This window comes from Lipotes vexillifer, unplaced genomic scaffold (assembly GCF_000442215.2).
Source record: "Lipotes vexillifer unplaced genomic scaffold, Lipotes_vexillifer_v1.1 scaffold1226, whole genome shotgun sequence".
Classification (NCBI taxonomy): Eukaryota; Metazoa; Chordata; class Mammalia; order Artiodactyla; family Lipotidae; genus Lipotes; species Lipotes vexillifer.
This window is the reverse complement of record NW_006784227.1, coordinates 877,261-897,126: the sequence shown is the minus strand read 5'-3', so window position 1 is coordinate 897,126 and position 19,866 is coordinate 877,261. Positions and strand designations below refer to the sequence as shown.

Below are 19,866 nucleotides of genomic sequence, written 5' to 3'. Positions count from 1 at the left end.
GGTCGCCGGGCGGGGAAAGACCTGCCCGGAGGTGGGCCAGGCCAGCGGCCCCAAGGAATCTCCTGGCCTGGTGGCTTTCCTGCCATACGGAGAGAGGGCAAGCAGGCAGCAGAGTGGGCAGAAGCGGAGACACAGAGGAATAGAGGGAGATGCCCAGGTCAGGGCTGGGAGCAGACTACTGTTTGGCTGTGGCAGGAGTAAAGACAACAGAACCAGGAAAAGAAACAGGCAGAATTTCAAGTCTAGTAAAAGTTACCAGCAAGAAGCAAGAGACATTCACTTCTGAGGAGGTGCCTATTAGAGTTTTTACTGGGTCCCTAAGCCTCAGCTGTACCATTAACACTTCTGATGTGCCACTGGGGCCCACACTGGACCCTGGGCCCACCTTACATCACACCCCATCCATCGGGCTAACTGCAGTATGTCTCTGTACCTTGAAATTTAAAATAGCTTAATGCGGTTCTTAAATCTAAATTGTATGGCAATTACCTCCTTCAGAATCCTTTCATTAAAAAACTGTTGAAGTTTTTCATTGCAATAGTTGATGCAAAATTGTTCAAAACTGTTACGTTCAAAGTACTCTGAAAACAAAACCAGAATCAAGAGTCATCATCAGATCAACTTCACATTAATAAACTTAACTAAGGATAAAATTGTATTGTATCAATGTTTAATTTAACATTAGGTTAAAAAATATACATATAATTGCTCCATACTCCCCAAATGCCCTTATTTCAAGACTTAAATTTTTATATGCATTAAAATTAAGTATTAAAAATACCTTCGCTTGACAAAAAGGCGTTTGTCAGATAAGATAAATGTCATATAGTAAAAGATGTAAAATAAGTCACTTGTAAAGATTTTTAAAGCACAGGTGTTAAAGCAATCTAAATCAAAGAAGAAAAATGACTTAAAATGTAAGTACTTCATATTTTTCTATATAATCTGTAAAATTATAGTTAGAAAAAATATTATGGATACTAATGCATTTCTAAAATTAAGGGATTGTATTACATTATTTCTAAGATCCCTGTAGCTCTAAAATGTTATGACTCTGAGTATGTGAGTGTTATGCTAAAATGGTGCAGACCAGGAAACAAAGGTCTGAAGACTACGAAATCTTAAGTCAGCGACGAGTGTTTCTCTACCTTTGGTCATAAGGTAATGCTTTATTGTAAATTTTAAAATATGTATTACAGCGAAAACAAAACTCTGCCCCTCCCAAATGTAAACACTCATATCTTCCCTTGATAAAGGCAAACAAATTATGAAGGACACCACTTCTGCAGAGAGGGAACGCCCACACTGATAAAGCCCAGTGTAAAAACAGTCAGACTTTGAGATTTTTACAACACGGTAAGGTAATTCCGAACAAAGCAGCATTCCGATATCAGTGAATCATTTCATTTCTGGTTATACACCTCCATAGTTGTTCTCAAATATTTACCTTGATAGCTTACTCATTTGGTAGAAATTAATTGGAAATAGCTATCTGTTGACAACTAACACTAATGATGAATTTTTACACATAGTAATGAGTTTGGCCTGTGTGCTAGGTCAACCTGTACCCTGGTCCACTGGCTGGAGCCAACGGTTTTAACGACTTAATTCTCTTTACCAGCAGCACTCAAGACGTCACCTTTATCAGCTGTACTCATTTAAGAGTACACAGACATCTCTATCTATAGTAGTTTCAATCAACATGTTTGTTTATTTTTTTTGCGATCCATGGGCCTCTCACTGTCGTGGCCTCTCCCGTTGCCGGACGTGCAAGCTCAGCGGCCATGGCTCACGGGCCCAGCCGCTCCGCGGCATGTGGGATCCTCCCGGACCGGGGCACGAACCCGTATCCCCTGCATCGGCAGGCGGACTCCCAACCACTGCGCCACCAGGGAGGCCCCAACATGTTTTAATTTAAGCATTAGTATGACCAAAATCCATGAGTCTTTCCTTTCCTTTTTTTTTTTGAAGCATTAGCTTCCTACTTAAATCGTATTATGACATGAAATGGTGGTATGGACATATAACTGGAAATACATCAAGTGAAAGCTTTTACAAGGGAAAAAAGTTTTAAAAATTTTATTTTAAATATGTGTGAAAATATCTAACAGACACAAACTCACAAACAAAACTATACTTACCAAATCCAGCAATATCTAGGACCCCAATAAAATAGGATGATGTTTCAAAAGGAAAACACTGATTTACTCTGTTGACCACGTGATCGAAAAGATGGCTATAGACAGTCTTTGCCAAGGCATCCCGGGCGTTGTTTGCTTGCTCCACTTTCAGGGGTACCCTGTAAAAGAAGACCGTACCAACAGAAATTCCTCATAGTAATATATTGTGGAAATAATGCCATATTCCCAAGAACTAAGTACATATTCACTGTGAAGAACAAAATAAATAGTTACAAAATGTCATTTGTGAATAGAGACAGATAAACGGGGCTAAGTAGAATACTACAAGAGAATTATCTACAAGATAATTAGATTAAAAATCATCACTGAGTAAAAGAACATTAGGCTCAAAAAATCTTTTTAACCTTAATTTATACCTCATTGTACATGTTGAATATATAAAAAAATTATTCAGAGGAATAACCTTCCATGTGACTTTCTTAAATGCAAAAGAAACTGCGTTTAATTCAAGACCACTTTAAAGGTCAGAAACTTGGTTAACACTGTTTAGGAAAAAAATGTTTACATCTTAAAATCCAAACTTTCCAACTCTACTCTTTCATATAAATAACTACATGGTACAACAGTGTTAGACGCTGCAGATACAGATACACAGTCCGATGAAGAGAGGCTGCCACAGGAAAGAATTTCCAAACACTGTGCTAAATGCTGTCATAAAGCATGAGGCCCTGTGGGAATACCAGAAAAAAATTATCAAAATTTGGAAGTAACCTTAAAAGTCATTCAGGTCAGACCAATACTTGAATCCCTTCTAAACAGTGATTTTCCAACGTATATTTCTTGTAATAGAACCCTTTCCTAAAGGGACTCTTATGCGAACACGCCATACTTAAGACACAAAAAAGAACTGCTTTGGAACACAGGGGAAACAGAGGACATGATTGCTGAGGACCACCCTCCTGTGCTTTTACCAGCCTTCCCCTGGGTTCCAGAAATCTCTCCAAGGAACCACGCAACTGTAGGGCACTACTATACATCTTCCTCGCTGAGATTTTCTTCATAATAATAATTTGGAGTTGGCTTAGCAAAGAATCAGGCTAAGCATACCTTGCTAATATTTCCCAAAGTAAGAGTTACCGAATTTTCTGAGGGGCTAAAAGATCTTTTTAACCTTATTTTTTTTAATTTGTTGAAAATTTTTTGAAATATGTCACTAGAACTCACTGCCTGCCTTATTCAGCAAGCGATAAAGGACCTGGCTTTTTTTCCCCCACCGAGCAGGATTTTTACAGAGCAATGAGTTAGGGAACTTACTTTATCACTGTTCCTTTGGTGCCCCCTGCTGTTGTTAGCATGACTCTTGTAGTTAAACTTACACGAAGATCATCTTGATCCAAACCCAGTAATTCAGCACAATACTCCAATGACTGAGTAGATTTATTCTTCAGATTACAGCCACCTAATGAACACATATTTCAATTTGAAATTAATAAACATTATGTAAACCAGATTTTCAAGATGCATTTCTTAGAAGTACACTTCACTTTCATAAAACTAGGGACTGGACAAGGCTTAGCTGTGACTTTTAATTTCACCTCGCTTGTTCCCCGCCCTCGTCAGACACTCACACTGCCAAGGTCAGTGGGAGACCCTCACTCAGGGCAGCCCATGATACAATCCTTTCAGCCCATCAATTTTAGCCTGTCACAGTTTCATTTTTTAATGACCCTGCAAGCGAAATATACTAATGATAGATTATAATCCTTGTTAATATATTAAAATAAATCTCTGGAATAACAGAGTGCCTTATCACTAAAATCATATGACTGCAGAAAATATCAAGGAGTTATTTCAGTGGTAGATGTTGTGAGGCACTGTAGTAGGTCAGTGTGGGTGTGGACGTCTGTCTATGTGTGTGTGGGGGGGGTGTGCACACGCATGTGCTCGTGAGGCTCGGGGACAAAGGAAGAGGGTGAGGTGGCCACGGCTATTTCCTGTACATCATATCTATAGATTTCTATTTATGGAGCTGGTTTCAAAAAGTTTTTTCTAGAAAGACAGTACGACAGTGCTTAGATTCGGGGCTGTGATGGCTCTACAACTTACTAGTTGTGTGACCTTGAACGAGTTACTTATTCCTTCTGTACTCAGTTTCCTTACCCATATAAAGAGGATCATAACTGTACCAGCCTAATAAGGTTGTTATGAAGATTAATAAGGTTATAGATGTGAAGTGCCTGGAAGAGTGTCTAGTACATAATAAGCACTCTATGAAGGTACCGATAATTATTATCTTATTACTACTAATATTAAAAATAATAAACACTTTATTAACATTTTTATGGTTTAGTGCTTATAAATGATTCATTTTAAGACTAATTTCAAAATTACGAAGAATGTATGAAATCACAATGAGAATTTTATCATGACAAATTAATAAACTATTTAACAGACTGCTCTCAGGAGAAATAAACCGTGAGATCTTATATGAATAAGGGCTTGTCAAGACAATTCACTGGGGAAAAGAACAGCTTTTCAAACAAATGGCAACTGGACATCCACATGTAAAAGAATGAAGTTGGACCCCTACTCCACACCATACACAGAAATTAACTCAAAATCAATCAAAGACCTAAAGGTAAGAGTAACACTATTAAACTCTTAGAAGAATACAGACATAAATCCTTGTGATCTTGGACCAGGGAATGGCTTCCTAGATATGGCACCATAAGCAACAAAAGAAAAAACAGACAAACTGGATTTCATCAAAATGAAAAACTTTTGTGCTTCAAAGAACATTATCCAGAAATGAAAAACACAACCCGCAGAATGAGAGAAAATATTTGCAAATTATACATCAGATAAGGAACTTGTATTTAGAACATATTAAAAAACTCTTACCACTCAGTAATAAAAAGGCAATCCAATTAATAAGTGAGTAAAGAACATAAGTAGTCATTTCTCAAAACAAGATATACAAATGGCCAATACAGTTGAAAATATGCTCAACATCATGAGCCATCAGGAAAATGCAAATAAAAACCACAATGAGGTAGCACTTGGCAGGCACTAGGGCGGTAAGAATGTAAAACCCTTCAGTTACTTTGAAAGTCAATTCCTCATAAGGTTAAATATAGAATTATCATATGATTCAGCAATTCTACTCCTAGGCATACACCCAAGAGAAATGAAAACACATGTCCACACAAAAACTTGCACACAAATGTTTATAGCAGCATAATTCATAATAGCCAAGGATGGAAGCAACCTATAAGTTCACCAAATAACAAATGGATAAACAGAATGTGGTATATCCATACAATGGAATATTACTCAGCAATAAAACGAAATGATGTATTGACACATGTTAAAACATGGATGAACCTTGAAAACATTATGCTAACTGAAAGAAGCCAGTCACAAAGAGCATATATTGTATGATTCCATTGATATGAAATGCCCATGATAGGCAAATTGATAGAGACAAAGTAGAACAGTTGTTGCCTAAAGGTTAAGGATTTGGGAGGAAATGGGGCGGGGGGTAAGGGTATGGGGTTTGTATCTGGAGTGATGAAAATATTGTAAGACTGAATATAGTGATTGTTGCGCAACTCAATATGAGTTATATTTCAATAAAGCTGAAAAAAATACGGGGAAAGGAATACTTAGAAGATATATTAAACCTTTAATTCTATGAAAGTAAGATTACTACTAATTTCTAGTTTATACACACACACATTATCTAAAATTATATAACTCAAAAAGTTGATCAACAATAATTAATTCATTTAAATCCTTCTCTTTTTTTTTTACTATTCTGCAAAGTTTCTTACACACTTCCAGGAATTATGTAAGGCTAGCATAGAAAAAAATTTATTTTAAAAGTTTCAAAAGGGCAAAATACTGTGAAATAACGCAAGGCTTTTCGTGTCACTCCCCTTCCAAAAAAGAACTTCTCTGAACACTTTTTACATTAGTTGTTATAATAATGTATGTTTTTGTTATGTGGAATTTTTAAAACATAGGAAGTCCCTAGAGGCATTCTTTGCATTTCCATCATGAAAAAACTTTTAAATAGCAGTGGGAGCTGTCTAAACATTTACTGAAGAATAAATTTTCTGATAAAATAATTACGAATATCCAGAGCTTTCTCAAATTGCAAGGTCATGCCAAAATTGAGCTCTCTAGGGCAGGAAAAATCAATTCTGATTAGAAAGAAACCATCTGAATCTATACAAAGGATCATAGGAAGGATGAAGATTAATATAATAAAATCTTAGCTATTAAAATAAAAATAGCCTAGTTTATTAATTCTCCGGATTCACTGCCTCATTCCAATCTGCTCTGCTTTCTGCTCATTTTCCCTTCAACAGAAGGAAGTTTGAGAAGAACAATAAAAGATAATGTGAATATCTGCTATGTGCCTTTTGACCATTTAAGTGCTTTTCAACTAACTAGATCAGCCACATTTATGATCCTCTGTGTACATCTGCGTGTTTACGGTAATAACAGGAGGTGTGTGAAAATGCCACCTATCACTTCTAACAACATGTCCAAACTGTGCATTAATTTTTCTAAACTTTTTTGGATATTACTTAGAACTCCTACATGCTCCCTTGGTATAACGATGCTACAGAGCAAACGAAAGTGTATTCTAACATTCATTACATTTTCAAATCCCTCAAAAAAAACTAGTAACAATTTTAATGCATACTAAGAACATACCTGATTTTGCTTGGTTTTTCTTTTTGTTTCTTCTATTTTAATCTGGGAGTGATCTGCATTTTTATCTTTCTTATTCATTAAAAAACACTTAGAGTGATTACTACATACCAGACATAAGTATTCACATCATTCTACAAATATTTAAACTCATTTATTCCTCTTTATAACATGAGGTAAGGCCTGTTATTTATTATTCCTAGTTTACAGGTGAGGAAACTGAGACACAGAGAGGTTAAGTTCCTGGCCCAAGGTCACACAGGCAGGTAACACACGGTGAAAAGCCTGGCCCAAGACCACGTGCTCTTACACACCACAATCCGATGTCACAGCACCGCGGACACTCAGTCTGAAAGCCACTCAGACTGTCGACTTCCATCTGCTCAGAAGGTTCAGTGACAGGGGGCAATGAGGGGCAGTTATCACACGTACTGGAATTAGTCAGACATGGGTAGAACCGGCTCTCACACCTGCAACTTCACTAATGACCACATTACTTAAACTTCTGCACAGGTCCTACTTCTGTAAAATGGAGATAATACCCTCTACCTCATTATCTTTATTAAGTTCAGATTATGATTACGATGTTGATGATGAAATATAGTTTATGAAGGGTCTTGCACGTAGCAGACTTTTTTTTTAATGTTCTTTTTCCTTCCTCTTGTGCCCTTTTCCTTATATGCAAACTACTGCTAGGAAAAACACTTCTCATGGATTATTTCTTCATTATTTTACGAATGAAAAATCCAAGCCTTAGAGAGCTTCTGGGATCTGACACTAAAGCCCATGTTATTGACTACTATATTAAATGGTGCTTCCGATTTTGTTAAAACTCTTTTAAACAATGTATTTATGCAGGAGTCAACAATCTTTTTCTCTAAAGAGTGAGGTTTTAGGCTTTGCTGGCCATCCAGTCTCTGTCACAAGCCCAACTCTGCCACTACGAAAGCTGGCATAGGCAAGACATAAATAAATGTGTGTGGCTGTGATCTAACAATACTTTATTTACAAGAACAGGCAGCTAGTCAGATTTGACCACAAGCCATAGCCTGCCAACTCCCGCATTCATGCATCAAACTGAAGATCATATAAAAAGCCTTTACTATTTATGTAGAGACTGAAACAATACAGTTGAAAAGTTACTATAGTGCAGGCATTTAAATGATCTGTTCAATCTGCATCAAGTTTAACCTGTTTTCATTTCCCAGTAACAATGTATATGGGCTTTCATGTATTCAACTATCCTAATTAACCGTTCCAAGTTTAGACCAATGAACCAGAAAAATGTCAAAATACCTTAAAAGATGGTAGAGAGAATTATTATGTTCACTTATTGGAAAAGATTAATACCAGTTGAAAAATTTAACCAAATATGACCCTGGTAGTCAGGATTATTTATCCTTCACAGGACGAGTTTACTCCTCATCAGTATCACTGATTTATTCAAAAAGAGCTCATAATAACTAATAATGCAGCATCCTGTAGTTGCAAGATTCATCACATAATACAGTATATTCTAGAAATGTAGGGTATTAACAAGCCTGCACGCAGAGTAAATTTTCATATGACAATTAAATGACAGAACTTCTAATTTTACTCCTTTTTAAAATAAAGCAAGACAAAAAGACCACAAGAAAACAAACAAAAAAAAAAACCTGACGTGCTGCCGGCTTCCTCAAAATCAATATTTCCAAGGTGCAGGACACCAGCTACTACCCGGAACAGATCAAGCTTTTCTTCATCATCCAAACCAATTTTTTTCATGGCTGTGCACATTCTAATAAAATCTCCATGGTCATCTAACAAAGGATCTTTCAAGGAACCTCCCTTAAGATACTACAAAACAAGAAGACATCAATTAATTTGTGGTTTACATTATTTAAGTATACTAACACAACTACACAACGTCTATTCACTATATAACATGCAAAAATAAAATGTGTCAATCGTAAAACTTTAATGTTCCAACACATTCAAAAACTGAATGACTGGGCGAAGTGTTACCCAGGATTTATGTATTATTTCTTTCAATGACATGTGAATCTACAACTATCTCAGTAAAAATTTCAGTCAAAAATAGAATGAGATGTTTCCCAACTTAATTACAATTTTAATTCTAAAACTAGGACATTATATAAAATGAGTGAAAATGAAGGGAATATCAGTGGTTGAAATGAATCAACATGAAACCATAGGTCAAAAAGAACTGAGGTTTTAAAAACCTGTAATAAAAATTTAAATCTGACACTTAGCATTACACTCCTTCAGGTTAATTGCCACCAACTACACCAATATTCAACAGCAGTAACCAGTGGACAGGCTAACAACAATGTTCATGGCCTGGGAATTAGTTTTTAAACCTTTCTGTATTAGTATATATGAGGTAAAGTGTATTAGTAAGCATTATGCTTATGCGAAGAATTTATGCAATGACTGAAAACATTTCCGAAAAAATGAAGAGAAAATTTGCTTTCTCTCCTAAAAGAACGTGCATCTAAAGTATTCATTTACTAGAACCTAGAACATACTCAGAAAAAGGAAGAAGAAAAGTCAGCCCTGTAGAAACTAGGAGGAAAAAGAAATTACTGGACACAGAAAGATTGGACTAGCAATTTTCCAGAACTTGAGAATGAATAAGTAAAATTAAACATTAGGTAACAGCATCAGAATTAACTGGTCATTAAAGATGCCCCTAGGAGATGTTATTTTCTCCTCCAGGTTGCCAACTGCTTCCCAGCTAAATTTGTAATTGCTTTTCCACAAAAGTCTTTCAAATGTTTAATTATGCATGTGTAAAATTTCTGGAAAATGTCTAGACAAAGAAATTTAATTTTATTCTTAAAGAAAACAATCACATGCAGCCAAATTTAAAACAAAGCACATATTGTGCAGAATTTTTAGTCTTGCAATTGAATGGTTACTTCATTTAAAAACTGTTTCTAATCAAATGTCAATGAATATACTGCTATCACGGCAGACTAAAAATACTGCATTCTCCTAAAAATAACACACAGCTTAAAGACATGCCAATGGAACTAGACAAAGGATTCTAAATAGTCAAAATGATCACCTCATCCTCCTGATAAAGAAGACAATAAAAAGTAATTTAAACATATTAAATCCATTATTCACTTACATATTTTTATATATAAACCCAGTAATATGAATACGATTCCTAACGAACTATGTTGACTCTAGAATCAGAAAGTGTACATTTTCTTCCTAAGACAGCACAAAGACTGCTACTCTTTGCAGACTAAAATCCAGTTTTCTTTCCTCTCCACTCAGTTTTTTCCATGGTAAAAGATCAAATTTATATATGTATATATTTTTTCCTTTGGGATAGCTGCAGTATCCCACCAGGAAATGTCCCCATTATCTTAGTGGAAATAATACAATTTCTATATTTCAATGATGCCTTATAAAAATATAGGTTATCATAACAAAGGAAGATACCATAATAAATACTAATGTCACTTCTTAAAGTTCCAACCATGGATGTAATATAAAGTTTACAGACATCTGTGTCTAAAATGATAAATAAAATGTCAACTTAAACAAAAATTAACTGCAGACTCATCTGCTTAGAATTCAAATTAATGGGAATTTTTAGTTGCTTTCTGTTCTTTTCTATGAATATACTAAAGATATAATTCACCTCACCATTTTGAAAGTAGTCAAAAACATCTGACTCACAAATGCAGGGGCATTAAAAACCGAGTATAATAAAACCTTGTTCACTTAAATATAAATCTTTTAATAAAATAAAGACAATATGAACTAGCCCCTATCATTAATCCTGACTTAGTGTTTCATAATTTAAGCTCCCTGAGTAGATACAACTTAATCCCACTTACTACTTAAACATGGCATACTAAAATTTATAAAAGTTGCAGTAGATTTTTAGATTAAGGACTTAATGTTTTTAAAGTAATACTTAATGGTATAATTATATCTGCTTACTCTTAGAAATACAATGATTTAGTAAGACCTATACATAAAACTTTTCATAATATATTACAGAAACATGATGTTTCAAAGAGAAATATTAAATAATACATAAGCATTAGTTCACAAGAATGCTCACTCTACTTATTGTCTACATCAAAGCTTACTTCAGCCTTGACATAGACAATAAATTATAAAGGACATATTTTATACTTAATCACAAATGGGTAATATGAGAGTAAGTTTCAAAAATGTCAGCAAAGGATGATTCTTAGGCAATCTGATGTCCTCATGCCGGGAAAATAACAAGAGGAGAGCAGGGCACTGAGGTGCCACCAAGAAGACCAGAACCTGTGGCTTCTGCAGATACTAAAAGAGGTGTAAAGTACTTCTCGGCGAGAGGTGTGGATGAGTATTTAGGTTTTTTAAGCATAAGCCTAAAAGTAAGAGATCCTGGGCTTCCGTGGTGGCGCAGTGGTTAGGAGTCCACCTGCCGATGCAGGGGACACGGGTTCGTGCCCCGGTCTGGCAAGATCCCACGTGCCACGGAGCGGCTGGGCCCGTGAGCCATGGCCGCTGGGCCTGCGCATCTGGACCCTGTGCTCCGCGGCGGCAGAGGCCACAGCAGTGAGAGGCCCGCATGCGGCAAAAAAAAAAAAAAAAAAAAAAAAGTAAGAGATCTTACTTGGTTTCCAAAATAAAAAATAGAATACATCTTTCAGCACAATTTTTTTTGTATTAAAGATTATAATTTTTTTTTAAAGGCTACTTTACCTCAGGACTTTTTCGGTTCTGTAAAATGTGTTTGTCAGTTTCTCTGTTAGCAAAGTATCTAGTGCAGCCTCGGTTTAAATACTAGGACAAAGAAATTTAAAATATAATTATTAACAAATATGATCCACAGGAAAATAATACAAAGGAAAACACAACTTATCAAATAGTGCTAACTCTAAAGAATTTCTAAACATAACCTGAGTATCATTTAATCTCTCAACTAAAATCAATACTTCTATATATCATAAACATTTCATTCCTACTAATCACAGCAGGGATGGTGAAAATCCTAACCTGAAAATAGATTAAATTACATGATTAACATAAAAACCAGTACCAAAAAGCTTTCCTATTTTTCAGTGGTAGCAATTTTTTAAAAATATGTATCTCCAGTTTGTTTATTCATTTTTAACACCTTTATTGGAGTATAATTGCTTTACAGTGTTGTGTCAGTTTCTGCTGTATAACAAAGTGAATCAGCTATATGCACACGTGTATCCCCATATCCCATCCCTCTTGTGTCTCCCTCCCACCCTCCCTATCACACCCCTCTAAGTGGTCACAAAGCACCGGGCTGATCTCCCTGTGCTACGCGGCTGCTTCCCACTAGCTATTTTACATTTGGTAGCGTATGTATGTCCATGCCACTCCCTCACTTCGTCCCAGTTTACCCTTCCCCCTCCCCGTGTCCTGAAGTCCATTCTCTATGTCTGTGTCTTTATTCCTGTCCTGCCCTTAGGTTCATCAGAACCATTTTTTTTTTTTTAGATTCTCTATATATGTGTTAGCATACGGTATTTGTTTTTCTCTTTCTGACTTACTTCACTCTGTATGACAGACTCTAGGTCCATCCACCTCACTACAAAAAACTCAATTTTGTTTCTTTTTATGGTTGAGTAATATTCCATTGTATATATGTGCCACATCTTCTTTATCCATTCATCTGTCAATGGACACTTAGGTTGCTTCCATGTCCTGGCTATTGTAAATAGAGCTGCAATGAACATGGTGGTACATGACTCTTTTCGAATTATGGTTTTCTCAGGGTATATGCCTAGTAGTGGGATTGCTGGGTCATATGGTAGTTCTATTTTTAGTTTTTTAAGGAAACTTCATACTGTTCTCCATAGTGGCTGTATCAATTTACATTCCCACCAACAGTGCAAGAGGGTTCCCTTTTCTCCACACCCTCTCCAGCATTTATTGTTTGTAAATAAAATTTTAATGAAAATTTCCACAAGAAATTTTTTGACAGATGTGAAGTTTTATTATTTGTCTTTATTATTTTGTCCTAAATGTACACATGAGGTTTCTGAATCAGAGCAGATTTCTTTTTATTTACCTTATAGCTAATAACAAGTGTGTTGGTGCCCTTGTGTCTCAGTTCTTACACTTACACCAACATAATGAGAGCCAGGTCAAAAATCCTACAAAGTCTGTCTTGTAGACAAGGGATATAGAAAATGAATTTTCTGTACTTACATACAGAAAAAATAAGCAGTCGACTCTCTGTACTCATCATAGTCTTTTTGAAAATTTCTACTCTAATATGTTGGAATTTAAATAATCCTCTCCAGGGAAAATATAAGACCATTGACTAAAGCTTTACAATCCAAAGATGACTTATTTTCTCTTCAAGTGTGAAAATGTACCTCTGTAGTTAGGTAAATCTCTATAGAGTTTTCAATATCTATACAGTTGTAAATTAACTTCCATGGCTGGGTTTGTTTTTATAGGTCTTTTCCTTCTGTTTTGTTTCCTGCCTAGAGAAGTTCCTTTAGCATTTTTTGTAAAGCTGGTTTGGTGGTGCTGAATTCTCTTAACTTTTGCTTACCTGTAAAGGTTTTAATTTCTTCATCGAATCTGAATGAGATCCTTGCCAGGTAGAGTAATCTTGGTTGTAGGTTTTTCCCTTTCGTCACTTCTAATATATCCTGCCACTCCCTTCTGGCTTGCAAAGTTTCTCCTGAAAGATCAGGTGTTAACCTTATGGGGATTCCCTTGTATGTTATTTGTTGCTTTTCCCTTGCTGCTTTTAACATTTTTTCTTTATATTTAATTTTTGATAGTTTAATATGTATCTTGGTGTGTTTCTCCTTTGATTTATCCTGTATGGGACTCTCTGTGCTTCCTGGACTTGAATGACTGTTTCATTTCCCATGTTAGGGAAGTTTTTGACTATAATCTCTTCAAATATTTTCTCAGACCCTTTGTTTTTCTCTTCTTCTGGGATCCCTATAATTCGAATGTTGGTGTGTTTACTGTTGTCCCAGAGGTCTCTGAGACCGTCCTGAATTCTTTTCATTCTTTCTTCTTTATTCTGCTCCCTGGCTGTTATATCCACCATTTTATCTTCCAGCTCACTTATCCGTTCTTCTGCCTCAGTTACTCCGTTATTGATTCCTTCTAGAGTATTTTTAATTTCAGTAATTGTGTTGTTCATACCTGTTTGTTTCGTCTTTAGTTCTTCTAGATCCTTGTTAAATGTTTTTTGTGTTTTCTCCATTCTATTTCCGAGATTTTGGATCATCTTTATTATCATTACTCTAAATTCTTTTTCAGGTAGGTTGCCTATTTTGTCTTCATTTATTTGGTCTTGTAGGTTTTTACCTTGCTCCTTCGTCTGTAACATATGTTTTTGGCGTTTCACTTTTTTTTTCTTGCAGTACACGGGCCTCTCACCGCTGTGGCCTCTCCCATTGCGAAGCACAGGCTCCGGACGTGCAGGCTCAGCAGCCATGGCTCACGGGCCCAGCCGCTCGCTCCGCGGCATGTGGGATCCTCCCGGACCGGGGCACGAACCCGTGTCCCCTGCATCGGCAGGCAGACTCTCAACCACTGTGCCACCAGGGAAGCCCCCTCACTTTTTTTTTGATGGGTGGTGCTGTATTCTTGTCTTACTGGTTGTTTGGCCTGAGACATCCAGCACTGGAGTTCGCAGGCAGCTGGATACAGCTGGGTCTTGATGCTGAGATGAGGACCTCCAGGAGGCCACACTCCGATTGATATTCCCTGGCGTGTGAGGTTCTCTGTTAGCCCAGCGGTTTGGACTCGGAGTTCCCACCCCAGAAGCTCAGGCCCAAACTGTGGCCCGGGAACCAAGATCCTGCAAGCATGTGGCAGGTGAAGTCATGGTCCTCCAAAGACACGGACATCCACATCCCTGGAACTGCTTGGCTGGGGCGCGGTGATGGGGACCTGGAGTCACCAGAGGGGCAGGGCGGTGGCCTGAAGCACACAGGGCGGCTTGGTGTCCTCGGGGTCAGAACCGGACCATGTACACCGCCCACGCCGCCCAGTGCACCAGGGACTCTGCCTGAGCTTGACAGGCGTCTGCACCCCGGATTCATGTCAAAGCCCCAGATTTACGTCAGTGACCCCGGTTTTACATCTGAGGCCCTGAATTTACATCTCAAAGGTAGCAATTTTAAATCTTCTCAGGGTTAAATCTTATTGAAGATACAGTTCATAAGATATGAACTAAATATGTAAAGAGTCTCAAATAAGGACCCACACCTGTGGTTTAATATTTTGAGTAATATTTTAAATTCTGAATAATTAACAAATAATATTCTTGAGTTTCTTAATTTTTGATTTTTACAATCAGTCCTTCAAAACATGCCTTTCATACTGACTGACAGTCAACACTAATTGTACATAAAATACAACACTTGCTTTATGAACGTTCACAGGTATTCAAATAACCATTTCAGCTTTTATCTCAGTGATTTACTTTCCTGCCCAGAAGCCTTTAAAGGCTAAGTGCTTTGAAAACACAGAATAAGGGAAGCAGCTGAGAAGAAAATAATATACTGGTCTTGAAGAGAACCTTCTACCCACAATTAAGGGGTGGGGGTCGTTCAGGAAGGACATGCACAGGGAACAGGATGAGAAAATTTTTTAAACATCTCAGCTTTTCTTAAATCAGGTCACTAGGATTCCACTGTCCCATGGCATGAATTCCAAGGTTAAATATATCGATAACATATTATATACCAAGAAAAAATTTACAGGAAATTTTGAATGATTTAGGGATAAATTAATACTTTAGATGATCAATGCATTTATCTCCCCCCATTACAGTGAAATATTAAAATACAGTTAAAAACAGAAAATAATATGCAATGAATTTTTCTTTGTAGCCTAGAATCTTGGGGAAAATAATAAAATAGAAGGGAGAGGGGATAATACTGATAAGCATTTTCAATTGACTATTTCAAAACAGAGTTCTTTTATTTAGTAAGATAATAGTAGCTTAACTATATAGAGCCAAAACAAATGTTTTCTTTGCTACCAAGAGTTTTATCCACCCGCCCCAACTGTTTTATCAAATACTTGGCTTTTGGACAGATGCACTTAATATTAAAACCTAAGAAAAATACTTGTTTCTTCTAACTTTTCTGTAACTAGAAAGCTATAACTATTCTTTTCACCCATTCTCATTCTATCCAAGCTTTATTTATATTCAAGGATTCTTGCATGACTATAACAAATGCTTCCATGGAACATGTGCAAAAATATTTCAAATTTTTGAAAAATGGAAGCATTTTAAACCTTTTATTTTCTAAAGTACATGTGGAGTTAACATGGGTGTTTTCAAACAGATGTATCTCTACAATTCTTTACATACTAATTTGGATAGAACAGTGACCCAAAAAAATGGGGGGGAAAGCGTTTACCCTGCTGTAGAGTTTCTCCTTTGTCTTTACAACTTTACCCCTGAGTTATAACTGAAGGCCTAAACTAAACCCGAGAAAAACCTGTTGAAATGACCAACACACTTTTAAGTCACTGTAAGGCAGAATCATTTGGGGGAAGGAATACAGAGGTGTGTGTACACCTGCCTGAGAGGAATGTCCAAGATGGCAGGTGGTTTTGGGTGAAAGGTAATGCTGTTCCATGAGTTTCCTCTTACCACCAAAAGGACTCTCCCAGTTCATGCCACAGAGACAAGAAACTCTCTGACCTGATAAAGCATTTCAGTGGCTGCCCCCTTAGGATGGCTGCCCTTGTGCCAGGAAAGACTGTACATTCTGAGACACAGAAACTATGTTCCCAAGCCCCCAGGTAGAAAGAAATGCTATATTAAGACAAGAATAGTCACATCACTTTATCATTAACTCAGTGCTGACAAAGCCACATCATCATTATTAAATTTTATATGATTCATATTAATTTATATTCCTTTTCTAAAAATCATTGTAGAGAAATGCCTCTTCTACTGTCAGGAAGATAATGTGGGCAACTAACTTCAAATTCCAATTAATTTGGTGAGTTCTAGAGAAGGTTAAACATTTCAGAATTATATAAAAAGATGCAGTTATAAAGCATTTTAAAACAACAGAGTTTTTAAATTTCCAAATATACATTAAAAGAAACTGATTGACGTAATAAAGGAGAAGCCGGGTTGCAAACACACACACACACACTCACACACAGAACGATAATTGCGTATAAATGTGTGTCATGATTCTCAAATGGAGGACTTCTGGCCAAAGAGGAGTATGAGAATCGCCTGGAGAACTTCATACGAACTGCATTCCCTACCCGCACCCCGTGATTCCCATAGCCCACACAGGGACACTACTTTCTAGCTGAGAATCTGTCATTACGCTAGCCAACCCCCAGTCACCACTTCCTGAAACGCAATATTGACTTGTGATCCTTGGCACTCCTGATTTCCTTGTACTTCTTTCACAACTCCACTTGTGCTTTCTTTCTGGGTCAACTCTTCATCTGCTCAGCCTCTTCAACTCCAGAGTGTGGATCCTGGCACATGCTTTTCTACATTATGCAATCTCTCTGGACAACCTCCACTACTCACTGTCACAGTTCTAACTACCACCAGGGTACTGACAACTCCCAAACCTGTCCCTGCAGCACTGACCTGATCTTAGTCTACCCAAGAGTCTTCCAAACAGCTCCACTCAGACGACCCACAGGCTCCAAAACTGGACTCATCCTATACGCCATCCATCTTCCATCTGGCCCCAACATGGTATTTACAGTCACCCAGTTACCCTAATCGTGTTTTGGAAAATCATTCCAGACTCCCCCTTCTCCTAACCTAATTCAGTCTCCAAGTCCTGTCAATTTTACCTCCTCCTATTTCACACATCCCCTCCCCCTCAGTAACCCAGCCATCGCTAAAACAAATTCAGGCACTGAGTAACTGCTACATCACCTAAAGCCACAGGTTCCCAACCCATTTACCCACGGCTGCAATTTCTATCCATCCCCTGCCCTACCCTCTTAAAGCTATCTTCCATATTAAACCCAGAGGTAAGTACAGACCTGATATCCAACTTTCTACTTAACACCCTTCGATCAGCTCCTTACTCACCAAGAAGTAAGACCAAACTCTCTAGCCAAACTCTCTAGCCAAACTCTCTAGCCTCACCTCCCACCCCTTCCTGTCCTACCATTTAAGCTCTCTAGCCTCACCTCCCACCCCTTCCTGTCCTACCATTTAAGCTATTTCCTGCCTTTCTTTGTTCATCTTTTTGCATCTACCAGGAATACCTCTGCATGTTTCCTCCTCTAGTTATAGTTAACACTTGAAAATCCTTCAGGATTCTGATCAAGCATCACCTGTTCTAGTAAAGTTTTTCCAAAATCACCAGCACCCTATGCATCCCTCCCACTTATCATTTGACATACCAGTCAGACTGTGTGTGTGTGTGTGTGTGTGTGTGTGTGTGTGTGTGTGTGTGTATGTGTGTGTTTAAGTTACTCAGAAGCAGGAACTGTGTCTCCTTTATCTTTTTAACTCTGGCACAATGCCTGGTACCCAATGGGTAAGGAATAAATATTTGTTGAACTGAATTAAGGAAGACAAGTAGGGGTCCTTTATTAATTCAGTGGTCAAACTTTTTTTTACAAATAAGTGAAAGGTAACATTAAAGCTAGCATTACAGAACTATTATAAACTTCTTATTGAGTTTAAGGGGTTTAGCATCTATCCTTTTTACCTATCCCATTATGTACCTCCTCATATAGTGTTATAAACTCAGCAGTAAATCTCAATACATATCTACTTAGTACAAAAGTCATTCTATCATATTACACTGAATTTAATGTAAGTTATATGCAACTAGACATCAAAATCCACTGAAATAAGTTTTAGAATAGAAGGCAACTCAATTTGCAAAAATTGTATGAAATTTCTTTTCATCCAACCTACCCGAAAATTATCTGGGGAGCTCAAATGAAGGCTTTCCCTAGTATCTTCAGAAGCACCGGCACACAACCTATAAAAGATATGATAATTCCTTTCCTCTTTGCCTTGAACACAGATCCTAGATTTCTCTAGAAGATAATGTGAAACAAATCCTCCAACAACTGAACTCTAAAAAACAAAACAGAGAAATTACATTTTTGCATTTAAAGTCTTAAAGTATAACCTACCAATGTTAAATTATCTTTTCTAATAATCATTTGTCTATCAAAGAGGTTGTAATTTATGAAATAAAGGGGAAAAAACAGATAACTAAATGTAAGTTTATAGTATTTATAGAGATCACAGTGAACATATATATTATCCCAACTGTTTAAAAGTAAAAGGGGGAAATTTAAATATATTTGCCATGAGTTCAAGTACAGCACCAATTCTATCAAGACCCTGTATTTTCCAAAAACACTCCCCAAACATATTACCCCGAAACTCACTCTCACTTACCTTTTCATTGAAATGTATTTCTACAAATTTCCCAAATCGACTGCTATTATTGTTGCGAACAGTCTTTGCATTTCCAAAGGCTTCTAAGAGTGGGTTAGCTGTTGAAAAAGAAATGAAAATACACTATCAGAAAGTTAGTATGAAGAAAAATTACAAAGCAATATGCATAGTATGTTTCCATTTATTAATAAACATAAATAACTAGAAAAATATTCTCAGAAACATTAACATGAATGAATTCACTTGTAATGTCAAATCCCACAAATATTTATTGACTACCACTATGTTTGGGCCCTATTAAAGTGCAAGAGATGGAAAAGTTACTCAAAATTTATTTAAAAAAAAAAAAAAAAGTAAGTGTTATGAGAAAGACTAAATTTTCAAAAGTCACTAGGTTACAAAATCTATAACTCAACTTTAAAAATTACTCCCTAAAAATTTTATGGTTTGGGCTTCCCTGGTGGCGCAGTGGTTAAGTGGTTAATCCACCTGCCAATGCAGGTGACACAGGTTCGAGCCCTGGTCCGGGGAGATCCCACATGCTGCGGAGCAACTAAGCCTGTGTGCCGCAACTACTGAGCCTGCACTCTAGAGCCCGCGAAC

General features: G+C 37.0%; 1 protein-coding gene across 3 annotated transcripts in view; it reads right to left on the bottom strand.

The window, feature by feature from the left end:
• Nucleotides 1–19,866, bottom strand: part of MYO6 (myosin VI) — a 117,084-nt gene that overhangs the window by 50,319 nt on the left and 46,899 nt on the right. For all 3 annotated transcript variants that reach the window (XM_007456605.1, XM_007456603.1, XM_007456604.1), the window contains 7 exons: nt 19,264–19,361; nt 18,769–18,933; nt 11,586–11,666; nt 8,519–8,699; nt 3,456–3,600; nt 2,142–2,299; nt 490–581 (listed from right to left, as the gene is read on the bottom strand). In XM_007456605.1, the coding sequence (XP_007456667.1) occupies nt 490–581; nt 2,142–2,299; nt 3,456–3,600; nt 8,519–8,699; nt 11,586–11,666; nt 18,769–18,933; nt 19,264–19,361 (920 nt within the window). The remainder of the gene's footprint in view (nt 1–489; nt 582–2,141; nt 2,300–3,455; nt 3,601–8,518; nt 8,700–11,585; nt 11,667–18,768; nt 18,934–19,263; nt 19,362–19,866) is intronic.